The 24,000-nt window shown below is 45.4% G+C and overlaps 1 protein-coding gene across 1 annotated transcript in view; it reads right to left on the bottom strand.

The window, feature by feature from the left end:
• LOC125957633 (uncharacterized) overlaps positions 1 to 24,000 on the bottom strand; it is a 71,915-nt gene that overhangs the window by 27,323 nt on the left and 20,592 nt on the right. Inside the window, exon 2 of the mRNA XM_049690478.1 lies at positions 22,962 to 24,000. This exon is cut by the window's right edge and continues 157 nt beyond it. Coding sequence (XP_049546435.1) covers positions 22,962 to 23,019 — 58 coding nt within the window. The 5' untranslated portion in view covers positions 23,020 to 24,000. The remainder of the gene's footprint in view (positions 1 to 22,961) is intronic.

The raw sequence follows: 24,000 nt of genomic DNA, 5'->3' as shown, positions 1-24,000 counted from the left end.
ACGCGATTCTGATGTGAAAGTGATCCCCGCAGGCAGGCGACGGATGTGCGCGATCATAAATATGCTTGCGTGCGCCGCACTCGATGCGCCTTCCCGATGGAAATGATCTTCTATTGCGTGCCAAAAACCGCACCCTCCATTTGCGTGGCTTCCTATGCGACCGGGGAATCGGAAATGGATAAGGGCAACAAAAAGCCTCGTAACAGTCCTCCACCCAAGCAGCGTATCGTTGGCACAGCGTACGATTGTTTATTGACATCGTAAAGCTAATGTCCCAATTGGTCGTCGTCGTTGTCGTTGTCGTCGTTGTCGTCGTCGTTGGTGGTGGCGAAGGTCTCAGGTCTATATAACCACCGAGGAGAGGTACTTTGCGCGATTTGGGGACGGGGTTTTGTGGGCCACCACCACCAGCCCGGCCTCGGTGTTTGGTCGTGGTGGATCAGAAGACATATTTGCATAGCGCCAGGCGTAGTGAGCAGCTCTGTGGAGCAAAAAGCAAAAAAAAAACAGTCATTCCGCGGCGGGATCTAGCAGCCCGCGAGCCTCTGGCTCTGGCTATATTTCACTCCGCAACGACCAACGTATTGATATGTCAACGAGGGTTGTGGAGTTCGGCGGCCTTTTTTTTTGATGACCCCGTGATGGCGGCCGTCCTCGTCTATACGCCGTCTATGCAAAAATACGACGCAATAACTGCGACACACAAAAAAAAAGGAGCCTCGATCTCGATGGGCCTCCATCAGTTCCCGATAGCTATACCGACCGACCGACTGACCGGACCGGACCGGACCGGACTGGACTGGACTTGGTCATTGCGCCGGATCAGTTTTTCTTCGAACACTATTATAGTACTCCGGGATATTCCGGACCGATCGGAGCGGTACTTGAAAATGCATTGGGTTTTTGATTGAAAATAATAAATGCATAGGCATATAATAGTGAGCGTAGTTGTACTACTACTACTACTACCTCAACTACTGCTGTTGCTACTGCTACTACCTACGACTACTACTACTCCTGGGTACGAGAGTGGTGCCAGTGGCAGTGCTCTCTGCATTATTTATGTTTTTGATGAAATAAAATATTTTTAATTAAACTTTTGCCCCTCCCCCAGACCGCCACTCGGACTGCCGTTGGTTGTTTTTGCGTTTGACAGGACAGGGCAGAAGGGTCAGCGCTGTGTTGAGGGAGTTGTTAAAGCGAGAAAAGGATGAGATACACAAACACACGGACACAGACACAGACAAGCACAGAAAAAGAGACCAGAGGCGTGGGCAGCGACCGGGACCGGGACGCAGTGGATAAGGTGTTTTTCGTGTTTGATAATTACGCAATTTGCACTTTCCATTAGTGCTCCACAGTGCCTTACTTGCTTTGCCTTCCGTTTCGCTTCGTTCGCTTCGTGCCGAGTTCTGTGTAGTGCTTGTGAGTGATAGAGAAAAGCGCTGATAGTAGTGCTGCGGAAGTGCGGCTTTAATTTAATTACTTGACAAACTCTTCGCAGTAAACAACCGGCATGGGGGTTTTCGAAGAACATTCATCATGAATTTAGATGGCTAGGCGGGAGTGGTGTCAATAAAATAAGGGGTTGTGCATCCGGTAAGTGATTTTGGTTTGCTTCTTGTTTTACGGAGACATTTCATAGAGTACATCAGAATAATTCGTTTATTTATTGGTCCTCGCGCCATTGCTATGTGAAGTACCCGTTATGCTTTCGAATCAATCGTTATGATTGGTTGATTTTCTTTTCTCTAATATTGATAAACAATAAGAGAAATATCTCAGTGTATTTTCTATTTTTAATTATATAGCTATTTTTAAAAAAAATTATCACGAAAAACTGACATGATTTCGAAATACATAAAAACAAATAGAATGCTCGATGTGATAATTCACTATGGTACGATTCATGGTTTGGATTGCAATTTTGAGAAATGACTACTTTCGAAAAATGGATGCTTTTCAAACAGCACAAAGTTAAAATCAAATAATATAGGCTATACAAAGCTTTTATGAATTTAAAATATGTCTTTAATCCTTACCTAGGCTATACTAGCTTATCATAATTTACATCTTAATTCATTACTCATAATTTTCTGCATCTTGAATCATAACTTAATTTATCTAAATCGGTTTTATCATTAATCGAATTGACGACGCTGATCTACCCAACAATATTTACTTTCCCCTATTTTCCGATGTAAAAAAGGTTTTTTTAAAATTAGAACTTCGGTAAAAAACTTCATCCTAAACATTGTCCCTTTTTGCATGTGTTGCAAAGCTTCTTAATAGTTACTGTGTAACTCCCAGTATATTTTATCAATCCAGCATAAAAGCCCTCAGTTTCTCCATTTACGAGCAACTTTTTAAATTGGCTTATTCTAAATCCGTTTGCGAATTTTAATTCAAAAACATTTTTGATTTTGTTCATACTCAAAACTCTTACTATATTGGAAGAAATTATAAGCTTATTGATCACATTTAATCTATAGCATATACTATATTTAAATAGGATCTCTGTGTTTTGTTTAATTCAAAAAAACTTATCAACATCGAGAACATTACGTTCCAATGCTCTAATTGCTTTATGCTTTAGTGTTCTGATTGACTTTCAATGGCCAAGAGGCAAACGTTGCAAAACTCCAGTTAACCTCTGCTATTCAGATTCCTCATTTATAGAATTGAACTATTGATGTTAACAAACGTTTTGCGCTCATTTGCTACCAAAGCCATGAATTGATTCCCATCCTTTTTTGAATAATAATATGTATTAGTAAACATGACATTCTACTGCAAAAAAAAAACATTTACGTAGAAAAAAAAACTAATTAAACCCAACACCCCGCTCCAATCCGTTAATTTGTCATTTGCGATAACGATAATGGAATGCATGAAAGGAAATCGAAAAAAAAAAATCAGAACTGTACAACTCAATAGGCATATGCTGCACGTACGAACCCGGAGTTGTAAACATCAAGCACATCAACGCACGCATTGATCGGTAAACATTTGAATGAATTTGCATAGTTATGATGATATCCATTTAGCAAGCTTTAGCAAATAAGGCCACGCGAAGGAGAACTCAGAATCATAAACCAACAAAGCAGCAACAAAAAACAAAACAAAAAATGAGGCAAAATCCACCATCATCAAACAACGAAAACCCAGATCAACCTCCCCCCCCATGTCGGTGGGTGGGGACATTTTCCCTTTTTGCAGCCGCCACCGCCCTAATAAGCCTCATGAAAATTCATTACGCTCTAATTGTCGCCTCCGCTCCAATGAAGGCATTAGGAGAAAATAATTAACAATTAAAGAAGAAGCATAATTCCTGAACGTCCGTCCCTTCCTCGCGTCCCTGCCATGATCCCTGCCTCCCAGTACCGTTCTCCACTAGCTGCAGGCACAAGCTCGTCATCAGCATCGTCATCATCATCATCATCATCATCGCCGTCGTCGTCGTCTTCATCGGAAAACGAGAAAATAATTCCCGCCAGTCAGACAAGACGGTTCCGGGGGGCTGGTTGGTCGGTTCCGGAGCGGAGGGTCTAGTGGGCATTCCGAACAGCGCAGAAAATGAAAGTAGCCACGCGAGGGACACGTGCGTGATCCTGGTCCCACCAGCTAGTGTAGTCGAAGCTGCTGGACGGAACTCTCCCCAGGCTTATCCCGTACACGGGAATCCGGTCCCGGTTTCCTGCACAACCCCCTTCCACCAGGAACACCGCCAGGAACACTAACAGCAGCAGCAGCACCGGAACCGGATGATAAATGCACGATGGATAGGTGTTTTCTGATTCAAGTCTCGTCTCGAGATACGCCGAAGGCGATGCTCCGCTCCGCTCGGTCCCGGTCCGACCAAACAAAGCCATGACCGTCCCGCTGGCTGTGTGAGTGTGTGTGTGTGTATACCGAGTGGACCTGGCCCAGGCCTGTGGTGCCTGTGGCCTCGGAAAAGGGCGTCCTGATTTAATGAATGTTGATACAGCAGATGTTTTGCTCGAGGCAAAGTAAACGGAGTCCAAGAGCAGTGCAGAGGCACGAGTGTCCGAGGTCCGCGTCCGTGCTACGAAGATCCGGATCAAACACACACACAGAGGCACGGGAAGGCCTGCCCAATTACCTCGAATCCTTCGTAGCAAAATAGACACACACACACACACACGCATACATACATACATTCACATCGACACCGACCGGTTCTTCCAGGGCTTAGCTAATAGAGTTTAGCGATAAGTGTGTGCAGCAGCAGCAGCAGCAGGAGCGCTCTTTGCAGGTTATGTGCGCTTCCGGCGGAATCTAGCAGCGGCACCTGCTACCGATCCTGTTCCTGCTGCATGCCAGTGTGTGCCTGTCAATTGAAAAGTGTTGTGCCCGCTACCGGGTGACCGGTGGTGGCGACTCGGAGCTTGAGCAGAAACATACTTTCATCAATTTACTCTACTTATGCTTTCCCCCCCCACCATCCCTTAATCCGTTCAGAGCATATGGAACGCTTCGGAACACCTCGTGAAGTACCGGCTGCTAAGGCTGCCGCTGTGAGGTTTGTTCTACTATTATCGCTTGATATAATAATGAATCTGTTTTGGAACAATCAGTACCGGGGACTAGAGTAGAGTTCTCGGTTGGTATCGTTATGATCTGGTCGGTCCGCCATGATGATTGCATTTCTCGAATTCCCGTTCGACGTTCGTGTCGAATCATTATGAGGTTTACAGAATGAAATAAAAAAGTGTGCAATATTGCGCAAAATGAGGTTCAACTTTTTTCATTCGGCAAGGATCATATAACTCCTCGCAGGCAAGGAAGGAGTTAAGGTGCTCAGTGCACGATAGCAGATCTTTCAGTGCGTTAAATTGCTTTTAACTTTGCGTAAGCTGTCATTTTGCGCTTTGAAATTTGCAACTACACCGCATTTAAATAGCCATAGCTTCATCTAAATGGCGCTCTATGTATGGATTAACTTTGATTAGTTTTTACAGATAGTTTCAATCTACCTTTCAACCGAGTTGTGTGAGCGAAAGATACATGTTAAAATTTAATTAAACCTCGTTTGGAGTTCTCAGCTTAGTGATGTTGGATTTGTGTTAGTCGCCAGTACGCTATTTTAAAATTACTGTTAAGAGGTGTCAAAAGTAGATTGAATTGAAGTTGCTATCGAGTATGAGAACGATTAAGATGTAATCAATTTTCGAGTCTGCAAAAATGTACTTTTTGCGGTGCCCATCGTAGCCACGTAGTAGGTCATCAGAAATATACAAATCAATATTCTTTTGTTAGATTATAAGTTTATCCAGGTAGCCCTGTCAAGTTTTGGTTAAATATCAAATTTTTTTAATTTTTGGCAGATTTTCGAAGTGAAAAAAGTGATGCATTTTTCGTTGTTACCTAAAACAACGAGTTTTACATATTTAAAAAAAATTATCAACAATTTTTATAAAAACACAACGGGGCTACCTGGAAAAAAGTGTACAGATTATTTGCTCAAAATTTCAAATCGATCGACCAGTAGTTTTTATGCTACGATGGGCACCGACTTTGAAAACGTAGGTTTTGGGAAACGCGATTCAAAGTTGCGAAATGCATTGAGCCTTGTATGAAAGGCGGATTTTCAAAAATCAATATCTTTGTCAATTGCTTCAATTGATCCCAAAATTTTACAAAATATTCTTGGAAGGAACTCACAAAAATTGTAAAAAGTAAATGCGAAGAAATAAAATAAAATACCGAAGCTACACCCTTAAGCTTGAAACCTACTGTCAAAATCCAGATTGACACCTTCTTCATATAAGCTACTGCATTGTAAGGCTACTGGAATGCCCTTGAGTAAGTAGCTAAGCAAACAAATGTGTGCTAAATTTTAATCAAAATTAATTAAACATAATTTTCAACTCTTTCGGTATTAATGTTTTCTGATACAAAACAAAAACACCGACTGACAGACTGGCAATCAAAGTTGTATCAGCGCACGACATGAAATAATGATTTTCGTTAACTGTTACCCGCAAGTGAAACTTGCTACGTCGTTTCGACGCCTTTCCCAATTGATTATCGATCCCCAGCCCGTAACTCTGGGGTCCGCCTGAACCAAGCCTTCATCTCGTTGCAAAACTCTCCCCCTCCCGAGGCAACATCCCCCCCGTTTTAGGTGCTTTTCGTGGCACTCCCGTGCCTGGTTGCCGAGTTGAGACAGTAATTGGGAGGACGCGCGGGGCACTAAAACATGTACTTTCGTGTTTGGGGCAGCGCTACTTTGCAAACTTGCAACCTGCCAAACCAGCCAGCGCCCCTTGTTCTTTGGTCCAAAAATGTTGGCGAAGTAGTTGGCCCCGAGGTGCCCAGAGGGGTGCTTTCATCCCTTAGGCTCAGAGAGAGAGAGCCACGTACGGCAGCGGTAGCTCAACAAAACCCAACGGAACCATTCTGTTGCTGCTGCTGCTGCTGCTGCTGCTGCTTCTGACATCGGCTAATCGATTAGCTCTAACCAGGTTAAATCTGTTCGCTCGCTGGACGAAGCAAGACGGTGGGTTGGCAACGGTGCAAGCAACGGAACCCCCGGACCCCGCACGGTCAAGGCGATTTCATCAAAGTAATTCATCAAAGCAGGCTGCCGGTCGAGCCAGCAACAGTCAGAGCGTGGTTTCCGAAAGGAAAGCTGATGGAAAGGAAAAGATGGAGGTGGTGGTGGTGGTGGAATCGATGGCCAGCAAATCTCTGCCTCCCCCCTCCCCCCTCCCTCCTGGAGTTGGCGCACACCAGAGCCGGCAGCGCCTCCTTCTAGAGCGCCTATTCATCTCGGGATCGTCCTCCCGAGCAGTTCATTCCCCCTAAGGAAATCAACCGATCCGTCCCGGGGCCATGGGAAGCAACATGTGAGGCTAGTCCCCTCCTCCCTTCCCTCTTGGTCATCCCCCTTTTTTTCCGCCCTCCCCTTTTTGGGTGGTGCCTTTTTGTGAAATGATTTTCCTCCGGACGCCACTTTGGAATCACCGGACTGGACTGGACTGGACTGGAGCCGAACGGGGCTCGAACGATAAGAGCAATTATTACGTAATCTTTCCGCAGTCCCAACACCCACCGCCTCTCGTTTACCCTTTCACCCTGTCCCTTCCCTCCCTTTCTTTGTTTCATGGAGCAACGACTGGAATTTCGTTCCATCAAAACGATGAGTCGTGGAGCAGCTTCTCCGAGCCAGCGAGAGAGAGAGCGAGAGAACAAAAGGGACCTTGGTCGAGACAGGGACAAACATTCCATCCCGAAGAGAGCAGATGATGCATGGTCTCGTGGCCATGGCGTGGGGGGTTTGGTTTATTGGAGGGAGGGGGGCTGGTTCACTAGTTTGAGAAGCAGTGGCCATGTTTTAGCGATAAGCAACCGATCTACCGCATTCCAGGGGGCAACAGACGGTAAGGAATGCTCTCGCACACACACACACACACACTGCTGGTGGTGGTGTCTGATAGTGCTGTTGTTGGCAAAGTGGCTGGTCAGGTTTTCAGGGCTGTGTGTGTGTGAGTGGACAAGATTTTCGCCAACATTTCGCCACCAGGCAGGAGGCAGGAAAGAAATATGGAATGATTCCGAAGCCCCTGTTTTGCTGCCTCTGGGCGATTGCTTCTGTCTGGCTGACGTGTTCTTTTGACGTCACTGCGGGGTGATGGTTTTTGTTTTCTTTTTTTTTTGCACTCCATCAAACTTCATCCCCCGGGAGCATCAAGAGCCTCAGATCACATCACATCACTATTCGCTAAATTAGAACTCATTCGATTGAGATGCAGCCGAGGATAGATCAGGCCTGAAATGGTGGTCTGCGGTTGTGGTTAGGACACCCTACACCCCGCCCTCGAATTCCATCCCCTATATTCACCCCCCTCAATGGACACAAAGTCTGGACGAATAGAGACAAGAAAATCGGTATTAATGCCGCCGGATCTCAATCTACCTTCTAATCAATCACATACCCAGGTGCCAGGAACCGGTGGAATTGAGTTTAGATTGAACAGAAGCACCTGGTGGAGAGATAGAGAAGAGAAGAAGCAGCAATCTGCATCCAGCAGCAGCAGCAGCACCAGCAACAGCAGCGCCTGCTGGGATTTTGTGGAAAATCTCCAATCAACCAAAAACACGGACCGACGGACATTTTGTTGACCGAAATGTGGCACTCTCTCTGTCGCTCCAGGGAGACTGAGAGAGTGCCACATTTTGAACTGTAAGGTGTGGGGCTATCTGCCCTGGTATCAGTCAGCACACAGACACAGACAGACACGAACACTGCGGTTGTATTGGGAGGGCGGTAGGGGTTGGCCTCATCATTGGTTGGCCACATTATAACACGCTCGACAGGGCGTAAGATTCGAATTTCAATCCGGTTGACTCAACAGGCAACGGTCCCGTTCGTGCGCTCGTTCGCTCACTCCAGGTAATCATCGATGGCCGACGGCATTGATGCCATAACCTCCTGGTACAGGGCTGGGTCGGTCGCGTGGTCGTGGCCGTAAGTCGCTAATTAGGTTTTGGAATGATGGGACCCGGATGATTGAGCAAATTGACACATTGGTGGGTGAAGTAACGGGGAAGAGGGGAAGGATCGGGGTCATCGGGAATGCAGACGGGAACCATCACACACACACACACAAACACAGACGTGCACACAAACACTGGGTAGGGATCGGATAATTTCTCATTTCCGTCTCCGTCCTGTCCATTGTGTGTCTTGTGTGGCAAATATTGTTTCTAGCGGGACGTCGGAGGTTGACGTCGATATTCGATACCTTATCCGCGGACACTCGCTGTATCGCTGTGTTCGTCCGTCGGTCCTTCCGTCCGTTTGTGCTCCGGAGAGAGCGAGTAAATGTTGCTTTTTGGAAATTGAACTGAATTGAATTTTAATCGAATTTCAAGCCTATCAAACCCGGGCACCGGGATGTTGTATTACAATTTACAAAGAACACACGCCGAGTTAAGTAGTGATAAGATGAAAGTGGTGCTGCTTCGTACTGTTCATGTGTGTGCATGTGTATGTGATGCTATTGTCTTTGTCGAAGTTTGAAACACTCCGTATGGTGGGTAGAAAGCGTTGCTTGTTCTCAACTCAGCTTCGAAAATGATTGATTATCGTCAGGAATGTGCAAGAGAAGGTATTGGTAGTCTTTTGCGTTTAATTGAATTAACAGCATGTATGCTTTCATTGGTTGTAACCCTAACTTCTCTTAACGATTTTAATGGATTTTTGTGATTTTACATTTTTAAATTCTTACATTTTTCTCTAAAGTTTTCTCTTTTTTCAATTTTGAATAACTATTATTTTATATTTGAACATATAAAAACATTTGTTTCACTAACAAAGACACAGCAGTTTAAAACCCCCGGGAGGCAGTTCCTCTCGAAATTTTCGCTATCGAATGTTACATTGTTACTACGGGACCGATGCTTTTAACATTTTGAACATTTTAACACTCGTTCACATTATCTACGAGGTAGCGTCGTAGATGTTTTTTTTAATTTAAAATTTATTTTTAATGATCGATTGTTTTAATAATTATGTTAAGCTGGTTTTATGAAGCATAGTCCTTCTTTCTTCCTGCGAAGAAATTAATATTTTGAATGAAATGAAAATTAAAGACCCCACGGCACTGCCTGGTTAAACTATCTACAGACAGGTGATTGATTTTGATATGTCAGATGCACCGCACTACGCTTCACCGCTATTGTCGCCATGGCTGTAACCATTTTTAACATTTATTTTCTTTTACGATTTTTTAATATTTCCAAAATCATCAATCCGATGTGGTGCTTTTAGTTAAATATTTGATTAACAAAAACGTTTCAAAAAACAACTTCTTGTGTATCAAGACATTTTCCAAAACCGCGGCTGTTTTTTGTCCGAATTCGAAACGAAAACTCTCTGTATTTTCCATTTTCCGAACTGGTTGCAGTACCTGTTTAATTTTTCTGGTCAACGCTACCAAAGTGAGATTTCATTGGAATTGGATTCAAGCTCAGTGAACATAAAATAATTACATTTCACTCATTCACATTCATATCCGGCTGGAAATTGATCAGAAGGCTGATTTTAAAATCCATATCTCCTCGTGATCTATGGTGACTCACGATAATAATTATTCGTGAAATGCAGCAAATGCTTTCATGGTCATGCTAGACAGCAAGATGGCGACACATCATCGCGAAAATCGGTGCCTCCGAATTCTCATCTAGATCACCGATTTTCGCGATATTGTTGTCTACATGAACGTAAACCTTTGCTTGTTGCATTTCAAGAATCATTTTCTCAGTGAACTCAAATCAATTAATTCAAGTTCAATCGATTTCTGGACTCTCCTTACTTCAACTTCCGTCGTTACTACAGAGTGCGCCGTCTAGACAGGACCTATTTGAATGTTGAATAACTTCATCAGTTTTCATCCGATTGCGAAAAATCGACCATATTCTGAAACATCAGTCTATGCCATTTTACGCTATTAATCGATTCATGTCAAAAAAGTTGACTGAAATTGTATTGCACTACTTGCACTATCGTTGAACTTTGAAAACTCTGCCCGGTCATACGTGGCCGCTTCGTTCGCGGGATTTGACGAATTTTTTTCTATGAATCTATTTGAATAGTAATCTATACGTATGTCAGCAAACCGAGGGCTATTGAGAAACTAAAACGTAATATCAGAGTGGAAATTGCTGCTATTAAACCTGAAATGTTTTTAAATGCAACGAGAAATGCCCAAAACTGGCCGATTTTTGTGTGTCTAATAGTGGCGGTCATTTGATCGATATTGTATTCTGATTTTTCGTTTTCAATTAATGGCTTTGTTTAGCCTAAATAAATGTGGTTCATTTTCCAAAATTGGCTGAAAAATAGCGGAGTTATTCAAAATTTAAATAGGTTCTGTCTAGATGGTGCACTCTATACTTTACTGTGCAACGTTGCATTTCTGCATCAGCATTATTTCATGTGTGTAGAGCAATAGTCAAAACATTAACATAATACTCATTGATTTCAAATCATTAAATAAATTTGAACACAATACTTTGAAGGATCATGTTTTATAAATTCTTCCAAACAGCACGCGTGCTTTTATCAAAGGAAAATCAGCATACTATTTCCAAATGATCAAATTGGAAGCAAATCATCTACTTAATTCAAATCATCATCTACACCCATGGTGTTCATTAGACCCGATCATTGTTATTCATCACCCTCACCGGGATATGCTGCAGCTTATTACATAAATTGGTATCAATCATAATTCCAGCTGAGCGCTCGCTCCCTTTGATCGTGTGCGCCTCCGAAGCTGACTGACTGAGAGTGATTGCAAATGGCCCCGGACGATGATATTCTGGCCCCGGATGCTGGCAATCAAATGATTAAGTATCTTCGATCGATTTTCGAGTGAGTCAGTGCCATTCATTTGGCCATTATGCTGGGTTCATAAACACTACCCCGCCCGCTCTCTTTGTCTAGCTCCAGGATAATCACTCGAAAATGAGTTCTACATTCCCGGCACTCCCGGGGTGCATCAATTCCAACGTACAGCCAGGTAGCATCTGGGGACGTCGAGTAATAATTCGTCGCGAGCTAAGACACCCTCCCAATAGACCAACGATGGTGCAGCTGATGCTTCCCTTCGACAATTACAAGCAACTGGCCACGGCGGGGAGTATCGGGAGAGCGCTGCGGGGCCAATTCTAAGCCAATCGTCAAGCCGTTGGCCGAGAAGCACTTACTCGATAAATCTTTGTGCAACGTTTCCAACCGTTGAGCGCCCTACCGGGGGCGGCTCCATCTTTTGGGGTCAGCGACTCGAAAAGTACCATCTGGAGTTGGTGGTGCTAGTGGTGGTGGTGACCGGCTTACTTAGTCTGCATACCACCAGCACCACGACCACCATCACCCCTGGCAACAGCCATGGATACTATAGTAAATCAAACAGTGACACAATCTTAGTGTTGCGGTCCATTGGGACCCAATCCAAGTACACCGCGTGCTGGTGGTGTACGTGTGTGCCTGTGTGTGTGTGTGTGTGTCCTGGTTGCAGAGTCGGTGCAGTGTTGTAGCATGTGCAGCAAGATAAGAAATAATATTTAATAAATCATGAACGGAAGGAGTAGCTGCGACAAACTGCTATTGAGTGTGCCAATGTGTGTGCCCGTGTGTGTATGTGTGCAAATGGTTTGCAAGCATCTTCGGCAGCACGAGCGTCCTGGCTGGGTTGAGAACGTTTGTCTCGAGCAATCGTTAAGTGGTGAACAATATTGAGACTCTTCCTTTTGCACACCCTCCCTCCAAAAACCTGGGGCCTTTTGCGGAGCGAAAGTATGCAACAAACACACACACACACACACACAAACACACACACAGGCACCCGTAGGCACAGAGACACCGAGCAACAACAATGGCAGCTTCAAAATAATGATGATGCGAACGGGATCCCGGGAATGAAAAGCGTCCCGAAGGCTCGAAGGAAAGAGGAAGAACTTGTTCTTCTTTGTGTGAAGCTGTGTCTGTGTGTGTGTTTGTCTGTTTGCCGTGCCTTTGGGAGAGAGAGTCCATTAGGAAACAAGAAACTAATATCATCGGCCGCCAACACAATGGACGATTCCACAACAAACCTTCTTCCAGAAAAAAAACGGAAACCCAAAATCTTTTCTCCTTCAATGCGCACAAATTCTGCTCGCAGAGAGATGGAAAGAGAGAGAGAGAGAGAGAGAGAGAGAGAGAGAGAGAGAGAGAGAGAAAGAGAGAGAGAAAGAGAGAGACAGAAAGCGAGCTAGAAGGAACCCCCGAAAGTTTGTTTTCGAAATAAGAGATTCCTCGTCCTCGGTTGGTCGGTCGGTCGCTTGGTCGTTTGGCGACTTTTGCTGTCTTCCTGTTCCGGGCGCCCCCCTCAAAAAACGGTGGTCTGTGGCTTGTGTGCGCTGGCGAAAGGGCCGCTGACCCAAAAACCCGTTACGTTCTACCCTCGTGGTGCGGCCGAAAAACAATCGCCTTTCCACCAAGAAAAGCTTCCCGGACCTTAGAATGCTCCGAAAAGCACTCCGCCGAGCCTTCGCAGCCGTGACACCGGTCGTCGGGGAACGGCCGAACGTCTTTATCCGATCTTTTCCGCCTCGGCGGGCCGAGTGCCGATAACAGCGAGAACACCTCCGTTCGTCGCGTTTCGCCTTTCGTGGCGTGGATGCTCCGGTGGGGAGCCATGCCATCGGCTAACCTCGATCCAGTCCAATGGTGGCCTCTCTCTTCTACCAGCTACTACAAGCCACTAGCGGCTACTACCCAGCCCTGACGCTTGATGGCCGAAAGAAAGGTGCAAGAAGTGTGTTTGAATAATAGATGTATTTCTACCCCGTTCTACAACTCTCGGGCGACGTAAGGGTTGAAGAGGGTGTGAGGGCTGTAGACGGGGAGACGGGGAGGCCGGTTGGACTACATGTTTGCCAAGTAATCAACGCCGGCAGCACGGGCACGGAACCGAGCGACCGGGAGAAGTGTGACGATGAGCGACTACAGATCATCATGCCTTCATCCCCGTTCGCCGCCGGGCCCGGAGTAAGGGGATGAACCGGTGGGGGGGTTGATAGAGAAACAGTTATCTGGTGTGTGTCGAGAAATCGAGATGGAGTGTAGCAGTAATTCGCTGCTCGCTGCTGGCATGCATATTCCATGAGGTCCAATCTCCGAACTTATCTAACACGCCACTATCTCTGCTCCATGCGTCTTCCTTCGTTCGTGTGTGTGTGTGTGTGTGTGAGTGCTCACGGTTGATTGTGCTCACGGTGCTACTGCTCAAAGTGCTCAACAGGGAATCCTGGGGCCTGGCAGGTCCGAAGGTGAAGGCGAAGGCGAAAGCGAAGAAGCGCTTCCAGAAATTATGGCACGGCTGTCGGTTGTGAAATCATTCACCCAAGGGGGCCTTCGTGTATGTGTGTCTGTGTGTGTGTGTGTTTGTTGGTGTGTCGTTCTGTGGATTGGGGCGGAATGACTCCGTTGGAGACTCGGCTCGAGTAGTAGTAGTGGCAAATGAAGTTTTTCTGCTTGAAAGTGTATCAACAATCCTGTTTTCTGTTCGCTCCGGTCCGGTACGATGTATGTTCGCCTCGTCTGCATCCCCTCGAGGGTGGACGGATGGACGGACGGACGGACGGACAGGGGAATCGATTACCCGTGGCATGTTGCTGATTCGAAAATTCCGATTCGGTTCCGTCGCCGTCGTCACCGTTCGTGCATCGCGCACTCGAAAGCGATTCGATTGCGCTCGACCGGTAGATGCAAACATGCATGCATGTATGCAATGCTGCTGATGCTTTGCTTTGCATAGTGCCCACCCACGGCACAAGGGAGCATCGGCGATGCTGGAATGCCAGTCGCCGGTCGCCGATCGACGGCAATCGCATCAGGGTAGGGGGGGGCGAAAAATAATTCAAATACTGCTTGCATTTTATTTCATCCTTCATTGAATAATGTTTGTTTGCAGCCATTCTAAGCTACCCACCGGCAGGTGCCGGTTCAGGAGAGAAGGAGAGAGAGAGTTGCAGAGAGAGAGAGAGAGAGAGAGAGAGAGAGAGAGAGAGTTTACACGGAAGAAGAAACTTTTATTCTATCGATCGGTTTTTGGGTTTTTCGGAGAGTGGTGGTGGTGGCGGTGGTGGTCACTGGTCGCGGGCGAGAAATGGGCTGCAATTTGTGGATTTATTCAATTTCGTAAGTTTGCAACCACCCCCCTCTAACTAAGGGGTTGGGGGTGGTGGGTGTTGAATCAATTTTCGATAGTTTTTATTGTGAATCTCACGAGAGTTTACTGGAGCGCAAGACAAAAGTGTGGGATTATGCCGGCTCGTTATCATGAATGTTATCAGAAACCAAAAGCTGAAACAAAAGTTTAAATTAGATCGCATGGAAAGCGTTTTACTAACCAATAAATTCATTACAACGGGCACAGCCCACGCCATCAGTGAATAGTTTCAGTTTTGTATTGTCAAAGAGCCAAGCTCGAGGATAATGCATTCTCTTCGTGGAATGACTAGGTAACTATTATGGAGGTAAACAGATTATTATTTTGTTTTATAAGGCGCATTTCATAAAAGCATTCATTTTCCATACTCATAGAAATAATCATTCTTTTAGCGGTATCTAGCAATGATACAAATTTATCCTTTTGGCATTTATTAGTTGTCACTTTTTTTTAATCCCTTCTGAAAACACATTCACTTATTGATGAGACATTTTCAAGCTGTCTGGGTGCATTTGGTCTTGATAAAAATCAAAGTACATTGTCATAATAGTGCCTTAGGTTCGAGAAAGGTTAAATAGACTAACAATAATAGACAGACATAATATAAAATAAGTTTTGGTCATAAAATCACATGATGTTTGAATGCCACTTGAATTGAAAGACACTCGTTTTGAAAAACATTACGTTGTTTACAATAGAAAACAATCACGGTTGAAACGTGATGAGTCACTCCAAACAACCTCAAAAGGTGATATTCACCAAAGATAACTTTCAGGGAACCAAACAAATGATTTTGTTTGGGAACCAAACAAATGATGAATTATTGATTTACTTTACTTTTAAACATTCGACAAACGGTATTTGCTTTCGATTACCTAATATCACACAACATAATATAATGGAAAACCCAAGGATGCCACACCGATAATGCATTCGTTTCGTGGGATAACAACTTAAAAATCTAAAAACATACGGCACGTCCGTCCTTATATATGCTAAAAAAATCTTAAAAATTTATATACACCGAACCGGTACGAATGTTTCGTTCCTTACAAAACTCTCGGTTAAACATACGACTTGTCCGTGCTTATATATGTTTTATAAAAAAAAATAAAACTCTCGGAGCAAACCAATCGAGAACGCCGCCGGACATTGTGATTCGTTTGAAAACAATACCCTGGTATACCGGGCACACCAGCAATGGCGCTGTACGTATACGGGCACCATACCCTCTGGATCGTAATTGAATTCACACAAAAGGAGCTCCAAGTTAAACAAAAATCGAAAGAAATGCAGGAAACCCAGCCTGGAGCCCTTATATTGCGCTTTTGAGATCCAACAAAATCGTTGTTGATGACCAAACAGTACGTGGAATTGAATTGATGAATCTGCAATTCTGTAGACCGGTACTGGTGCCAAGTAAAATTGGGCGAGCATAACATTCTACAAAACTTTGTTACATTCAACCAGAAGTGATGCCAGGTAGAATTTAGTCAATGTTGATTACAGCAAATGTTCCAAGGAAACCGTAAAGAACTTTAGAATTCGCAAATCGCTACAGGGGATTCTGTGGATTAATCTCATGGAAATCCGAGTCCAATTAATATCGAGAACATCACTTTTTAACGTTGCTCCTGCAGCACTGCTACATGGATTCAAAACTGTATTTTTTCGGCGTTCGTTAAAGAATGTTAAATTGGGAACAGTGAGTAACATCGTGTCCAATATATTGCTCATAGGCTTTTTTGCTGGACGCATAGACGCTTTGCGCCAGTTTCTGTCCAGTTAGATACAGTTCAAAGCAGCGATAAATAAAATTGGGGATGAAATGCCTATGGAAGTCGTCCGTGCCGCGTGTCATGAATTTGAGAAGCGATTGAAACTAGTAAAAATGTTGGGAGCGGAGAAAATTTCGAAACATATTTAATAATTTTATGACTACAAGATTCCTTATAAATATGCTCACTTAAAAAGATGGTCCATCCTTTAAGAAAATATAGATGATTGAAATTATATGAAAATATTTTGGACACGGTGTACAAAGCGACTCTAAAAAGTTCTTTCTAATTGATTAACAAAACTGCATTAAAGTCTAAGGAGACTAGAATAAATGTTTAGCTAGGAGGAGGGATGAAAACACATAATTGACGAGTAAAATATCGAGTTAAAAAGTCCCTCGGTAATTTACATATGGGCGAAAAAGACTCATATTTTTCTTTTACTAAGATAATTAAACCGTTCTAGTGATGCCACTACAAAAGCACCTTGTTTTCCATTTAATATTGAGAAATGTTAAGTAACGAAGTTCGTAAGAGGTAGCAAAAAGATATTAAGATTAAGTACATCAAAACTAATGTTTCTTTTTGTTAAAAACTAGTAATTGGTTTCTGTGTAAGGTTAATAGCATTAAGCAACACATACAACTCGCTAGCATAGCTGTATACAACTCATCAGTAAATTAAAAGGAAACAATATAGGCGTGTGTTTGGCATAACGTTAAGCATTGCAAACATAGAACCTGCTATCGAAAGCCGCTCGGTCGGTCGCGATATTTCAGTCCGCGTGCCCACCACAATCACCACCCAGCTGAAACGGCAAAACGCGCGCGGAACTCATTGTAGTAATATCGTTTGTTTTCGGTGAGCTTTATCGCCTCGCACCAGCGCATTCGTTAAACAAAGAACGATTTTCGGCTAACGGTGGCCACCGGGCGCCTCCGTTCCGTAATTGTAAAGCACCATGCGCCTCCATCAGGCACCATGCGCCTCCACCTCGACCATAAAATACCATGCGCCTCCATCAGCATCATCGTGAGGCAGCAACAGCATGCAAACGAACCACGAACCGTGCCGGGGGGGCCGGGGGTGGTGTGGAATCGATGGATGATGGGCCCAGAGCCCAGTGTCAAATTTATTGGATTAAAATCAATCTCGCTTCGGCTAATTTGATTTTCGCAAAAAAATATGCTGCCTTTCAGGGCGGTTCGACAGGAGGGGTGTGATGCTGGGAGTGGAGTAACACTACTGGCACGGCACCGGCTGACTCTGGGCCTGGGCCGTTCGTTCGTCACTGCAAACGTCACTGCAAACAGATGATAATCATCAATCATCGATCTGGCGTCAGGATGACTCGCGCGAATGCTGCTGCTGCTGCTGCTGTTGCTGCCGCCGCCACCGCGTGTGTCTCTTCCTCCCATCCCCCTTTTTGCTTCGCTTCGTTTCGTACGGCGTCTTATTTTGTTTCATTTTTGACATCCTGCCCATTAGCAGAACGTGCAAAGCGGAGCAGCAACAGCGGCACGCGCACCGGACCGGATGGAGCTGGGTTCCACCGTACCGCTTTCGCCGGAATTGTTTGTTTTTGCGAAGTAATTAAATTTCGGAACATAAATAATTCATCAAAAGTAAATATTTGTCCCGTGTGCGCTTCAGCGGCGCGCTATACACTGCAGCAAGCATGTCGTGACCAGCCGACGGAATTCCAACAAGTCGTCTCCACTACTCTGCTACTACTACTTGAGCTTTTTGAGGGATGGTGTGTGTGTGTGTGTGTGTGTGTGTTTTCTGGCTACTGGTTTTGACTTTGGCTGTGGTTCCGTGCGAACATTCCACACTGAAGCAAACCAAGAGTCTACCTTGGTGTAAATGGGTTCGAGTTCGAGCGACCAAAACCAAATGTCAAAATTGCAGAACGAAGAAATGAAGATGTTCACCGAACGGGGATTATTTAGAAAGGATCTTTCGCGAAGTAGTTCGTCTTCTTGCTCTTGTTCTTCGATGCGACAGAGAAACAGAAAAAACGAAACACAACTTGTCCCTTTTGCCTGGCCGGCTGTAAACATCCTTGTGATCTCTTGTCCTTCCCTCCTCCCCTCCCCCTTCCAAATCCACTTGCTTTGTTCTGTGTAAACTTTTGCTTTTGTTTCCTTTCGAGAAAATGAAGGCCCATTTTCGGGGTGGAGGGGCGGTTGGCCCCGAATATGGAAACATTCCTGAGCATTCCACCAAGGACCCTTTCACCGGCAACTGCTCTTCTTCGGCTCTTCTCAATCTCGCTCGACACAGAGCGATGCCGCGCTGTCAAACACTGATGCTCGATGAAAACCTGACATCGAATTTATCGCCATTGTAGTAACACTTCCCGGCGGGGCGGCGGGAACTGAAGGCCGGATTTACTGCCGAGCGCCCCTTTTTCCCTTCTTTTGTTCGTTCTTCTCTCCGCCAGGCTTACTGCTGATAAACTAATTTCGCAGCTTCCCAATCCCCCCCCCCCCCCCCCCCCCCTTCGAAAGAAGGCATTTTACGTCGAAAACATTTATAAGGACACTTGACAAACGCCGGGCCGAAGCCTGCTCCGAAATCTGGTGACAAAAATCACGGTGTACCGCGAGTTTCGGACCGGGATTCCGTAGGCCCGGACCAATCAGCACCACCACCCACCCCGGGGGACCGGCCGCCCGCCAAACAAGACCGACAGATCGAGAGAGCGAGATTGGGGAAAAAAACCCTTTTCGCGGAAAAGCGCTTTTGCGAGTTTTTGGTGATGCCAAAGCGGGGAAAAACCAGCGACGAACGACAGGGTTGATCAAATGAATCCAAGGGAAAAATGTGTCTCAGAGAGAGGGCGAGAATGAGCGCAAGAGTGATAGAGAGAAAGAGAGAAAGAAAACGAGACAGAGAATAAAAAAGAAAATAGAGAAAAAGAGAACGAAAGAGAGAGTAAACGAAGCGAAAGATACGGAATGTACGGTGTGTAAAACCTCTGCTGCAGCGGGACCTACAACACCCAACTCAACCTCGCCCAAAAATGGCTGCAGGATGGGCACCGAGCACCGAGCAGAAGGAGCTCCGCTAGTATTAGGGCGGGAAATGTGGAAAAGCCAGGTCTAAAATTGAAACTTTGACTGCGAGTAAATTGGTTTTCTCCGAAAACATCTCTACTGCTGCTGCTGCTGCCAATGTTCTTGCCAGCTTCCCTGTTTCACCCAGTCCTGGATCCATCGACGGAACACGGAAAGTGAATGGGCACCGATCGAGGATAATAAAGTGATGATTGTGGCTGATTTGACTAGGCCTCTTGGCAAATTAGCCAACGCCGGCAGCCATCCGGTCGGAGCGAGCAGCCAGTGCAGCCCTTGTTGGGGATGGACGGGGGATGAATTCAATTTAAACGATATTTCTATTTCCCTTATTGTTGATCCCCTTTTTTTCTATAGCAGCAGCAGCAGTAGCAGCAATAGAATACGCCCCTATAGGCGGTTGGGGAAGGGTTTTTACGATTATTTCCTATTCAAATTGTTATGATCTGATCAACGAGGGTGGGGGGGCTGGGAATTTACTGAAAACGACAAAGAAGACGATATTGTAGCCCATTCATTGGTAGCTCGTCTTTGAGCTTTACAGAACCGGAAGATGTGTTCCTTGATGGTCATTTTCTGAGCTGACAGTTGAAACAATCGGATAAGTAAGAAGCTTGATGAGCGGCGTACAATGATTAAACATAATATTGCAACTTTAAACTGCAGTAGCAGTAAATTACTCAAACAGAGACTTACACAGAGGCTTTGAGAGGAAATTGTGAAGAGTCTCAAGAAAGAGAGAGCGAGGAGTAAAACCAGAAATTGCAAGAATTGCGACTACAAACGGCTAGTATAGATGAAGGGGGCTAGATATCCTTGTAATGATGTGGTTTAACGTGCCTTAATGGTACATCATTACGTACTAGTTTGCAGCTTGAGCAACACACACACACACACACCCTGAAAGAGCCTTTAATGTAGCAGCCGCAACAGCAGCAGCAGCAGCAGCAGCAGCGCGTTGCACTTGTCGTTCATGTCGCTGGTCTAGCGACGGAGGAAGAGTCTGTCGGATGAAGGAGGAAAACATGAGCCACACTCTCCCCGGGCGGGGAGTATATCCCTGCGAGAATCAGTTACACGGGGCACAAGGAACGTACCAGCTGGCGGCAGTAGCAGCAGCAGCAGCAGCAGCAGCTGGTTGTGCAACGGAACCCCCATTCCAACCATATTTACCAGATCATCATAATCAAACTAGCGAGATTTCTGCCAACCAACGAACGAACGAACGGTTCCGGGGGTGGTCTCTGCTTGCTCTGGTGGCCGGTAGAAGATGTGGTCGCGTTGCGTGCTCTTGGCATCACGCTGAGCCAGGCCCGGAACCCCTCACTTTTCCCAAGATGTTGATGCATCGTTTCCGTGTTGTGTGCGTGTGGAAAACAGTTTAATGGGAAAAGCGCAAAGGAACGGAACGGAATGGAACGGCAAATGCAATCAACTTTCCCTACGGTATAGCCGTCGTTGCGTCGTGCGGCAGCAGAAATCTCAGATCATAGATCCTGGAATATATATCCTGGAGCAATCTGATATGTAATTACTCCCGGTCCGGCCCGGCCCGGCCCGTGGCTTGTGTCGAGGACTGTGTTACGGATTCCAAAAAAGGGAGGACGGCGCTGGCTGGCTGGCTGACGCCATATGCAAAAGGATAACAATTAAACGTCCCATCCCGAAGACCAGGCACACCGACCGCGTCCACCCATTATGCCGCCCGGTTGCACATTATGCGCATTCACATGACAATATATCGGCGTGAATATGGGGACCGATGTATGGGCCCGATAATTATGCGAAAACACTACTACCCCCTTTTGACGGGTTGTTCGACCGGGGAAATATGGAATATTAAGTGCGTGTGTGTGTGTGTGTCCGTTGGGGATGTTTTCATGGACCGAATGAAGTAACGCTCATTTGTGGTGTTTTGTTCAATTTTGTTCAGGTTCAGCGTTAAGTGGCATTAGATGAGCAAAGGTAGACACTCTTTAACCAGCAACGTGATGGAATTTGGGACTTTCTGTAACCGAAAACCTCTTTCGCTTGTCTTTTGGGGCAATAGTTGGAACGACAATTGAATTTTAAATTTAAAACATTTTTGAGACTTTACTTTCATTTCAAAAACTTATCTCAAACGACTCAAGAGCAACCTTTAGTCTACCATCTTTCTTAACTGTTTTCTCAAGTGGTCTAGACGAAAATGAGAACACAATTTACAGCATTAGTGGTCTGCGAGACAATAGACCGAGACGGCTCGGTGATAGAAACTGTCAGCCTGGTGTCAGATGACCAAAGGACTTCGCCGTAAAATAAGTCCATATTGAATAATCCAATAGGATCAGATGTGCTTGAAGGTCAAACATCTTTTGTCCAAAAGCAGCTGTTCTCCTTCAATTACGATTGAGATCGTATAGGTGTATGATAGAAGGTTTTGTTTCGAAGTTGAATACAACAATCTCCGGTTGTTTGAAGTTTGTTTTAATCCAAGGAAAACAATTGTACTTGGTTATTTTATTGTCATTATCAGCTTCAGAATTCACTTCACTTCAATGGAATCATGATAATATTCCATCACGATAAATGTTAGTGAACTTAAATGTCTTGCTTTTGAGGACTTCTGGGATCTCAAGTATGAGATGAAATTATTCCTGTAAGAATTTGATGCTGGATGAATGATGAAAAAAATTTCTCCAAAGAAGGCAATTACAATTTTCTTGTTCTCAAGTTATGGCAATGGCTTCATTCACTCAAGTGGCAGAGCTGCGTCCAGTAATCAAATGGTGCTTCATCCTTAAACTAAACTATGTCTTTAAGTCGTTTTTGAACAATCACGGCATAGAGAATTTTGAGGCATTTAGGAAAATGCTAATGAATTTTATTTTATTGGTTTACCTTACCGAACTTGAAGGTTTTACAGATCATGCAGATCTTAATCACCTATTATCTGATTGTGTAAATGTTTGTATCACTCATTCGTCTAAGAAACAGTACTTAAAGTTTTTAAATTCCATTTTCCAACTAAGGGATATAATGTACTTATGACACTTCCTTAGAAGAAAAAAAGTCAATAAATCGCTGCTCATCCCCCTTGCTGCAACTTACATCACAACTACTCCCCGGATTCTCTCCCTTTGGCCGAAAAAGCCCAACCCCAAGCTCCAGACTCGCACTCACTAGTCGCCTTCATTCGCAAAAGCAAACGAATCCAGAAATTGCTTTTCGAAGCCCAACGACTCAACTACCATCCTTCCGCCCTCCTCCTTCTGACGATTCCGTCCAGTAGACCCACGAAAACCCTAAACGAGTTCCAGCTGCCATTGCAACTCGGCAGCACCATGGCGTGGCATGGCGTGACGTGGCGTGCAACTTACCTTCCAGTGCCATCAGCTGCATGAGGTAAAGGATGATACTATCGCGGGCAAATAACATTTTCACTGCTTCGCCGGTGCACCCTCGGGCGAGGGCGACCACCGTCTGCGCTACGGGAAGGAGAGGGAAGGAGGTGCCCGAGCAGGTGGAGAAGGAGAAGGAAACGTGCGGCTGCTCACTCCTGCTGCTCACTCAACTGTACACCGCGTAATCTGCACCGAGCTCACTTTTGCGGACCATTTAGTGGCTACTCTTCCAGTTCCAGTCGGTCGCCGGCACACACAGACACACACACACACACGCATTCACACTCACACTTCACAAAAGCACCTTCAACATCCGGCTGGACACGCCCGACAAAACCGGTTCCGGTGACAGGGACTCTCTTCCACCTCTTCGGTCCACAAATGGCTGCAGCAAAACTTTTGTTTTTTTTTTTTCGAAGGAATGGAAATCACTCTCCGGCTCTACACTTCAACGCGCCACACTAAACACAGCAGTCTGTGCGTCGCCGTCTACGTTGATCGTATCACTTGCGTTTCTTTTTCTTCTTTCGTTTGCTGCTTCTGCTTCTCGTCTGCACATTTACATTCACTGACTGCTAATGACTCCTGCACTGCACACACACGCGTACACTCGTACACACAAAACAAGGGTCGCTGCTGTAGAGAATTTATGTCAGGCACCGACCACTGGCTCGCTGGTCCGGCCGTTAGTTGATGGCGTGTGTAGCGGACATTAAACGTCGCTCAACCTTGATTTCACACCTCATTTTTCCTTGTCCATCGGTCAGGGGCAAAACCGGCGATAAGCGGTCGCCAGTCACAACTTCACACCTCGAGCTCTCGTGCAACTTCCGCAACAGTATCACCATCGGCGAATGCCGCCGGTTGTCGGAGCGCTCGGAATACAATACATTTCCGCGTCGTCCGGTTTGCGCCTTCGCCCGATGGCATCATCACGACCGTACACGTTCGTCAACCGGTGCGACCAACCCAACATGCCCAACATGGCCGCTATCGCATCACACGCCGGTGGTAC

This window comes from Anopheles darlingi, chromosome 3 (assembly GCF_943734745.1).
Source record: "Anopheles darlingi chromosome 3, idAnoDarlMG_H_01, whole genome shotgun sequence".
NCBI lineage: Eukaryota > Metazoa > Arthropoda > Insecta > Diptera > Culicidae > Anopheles > Anopheles darlingi.
This window is presented reverse-complemented; position numbering and strand designations above follow the sequence as displayed.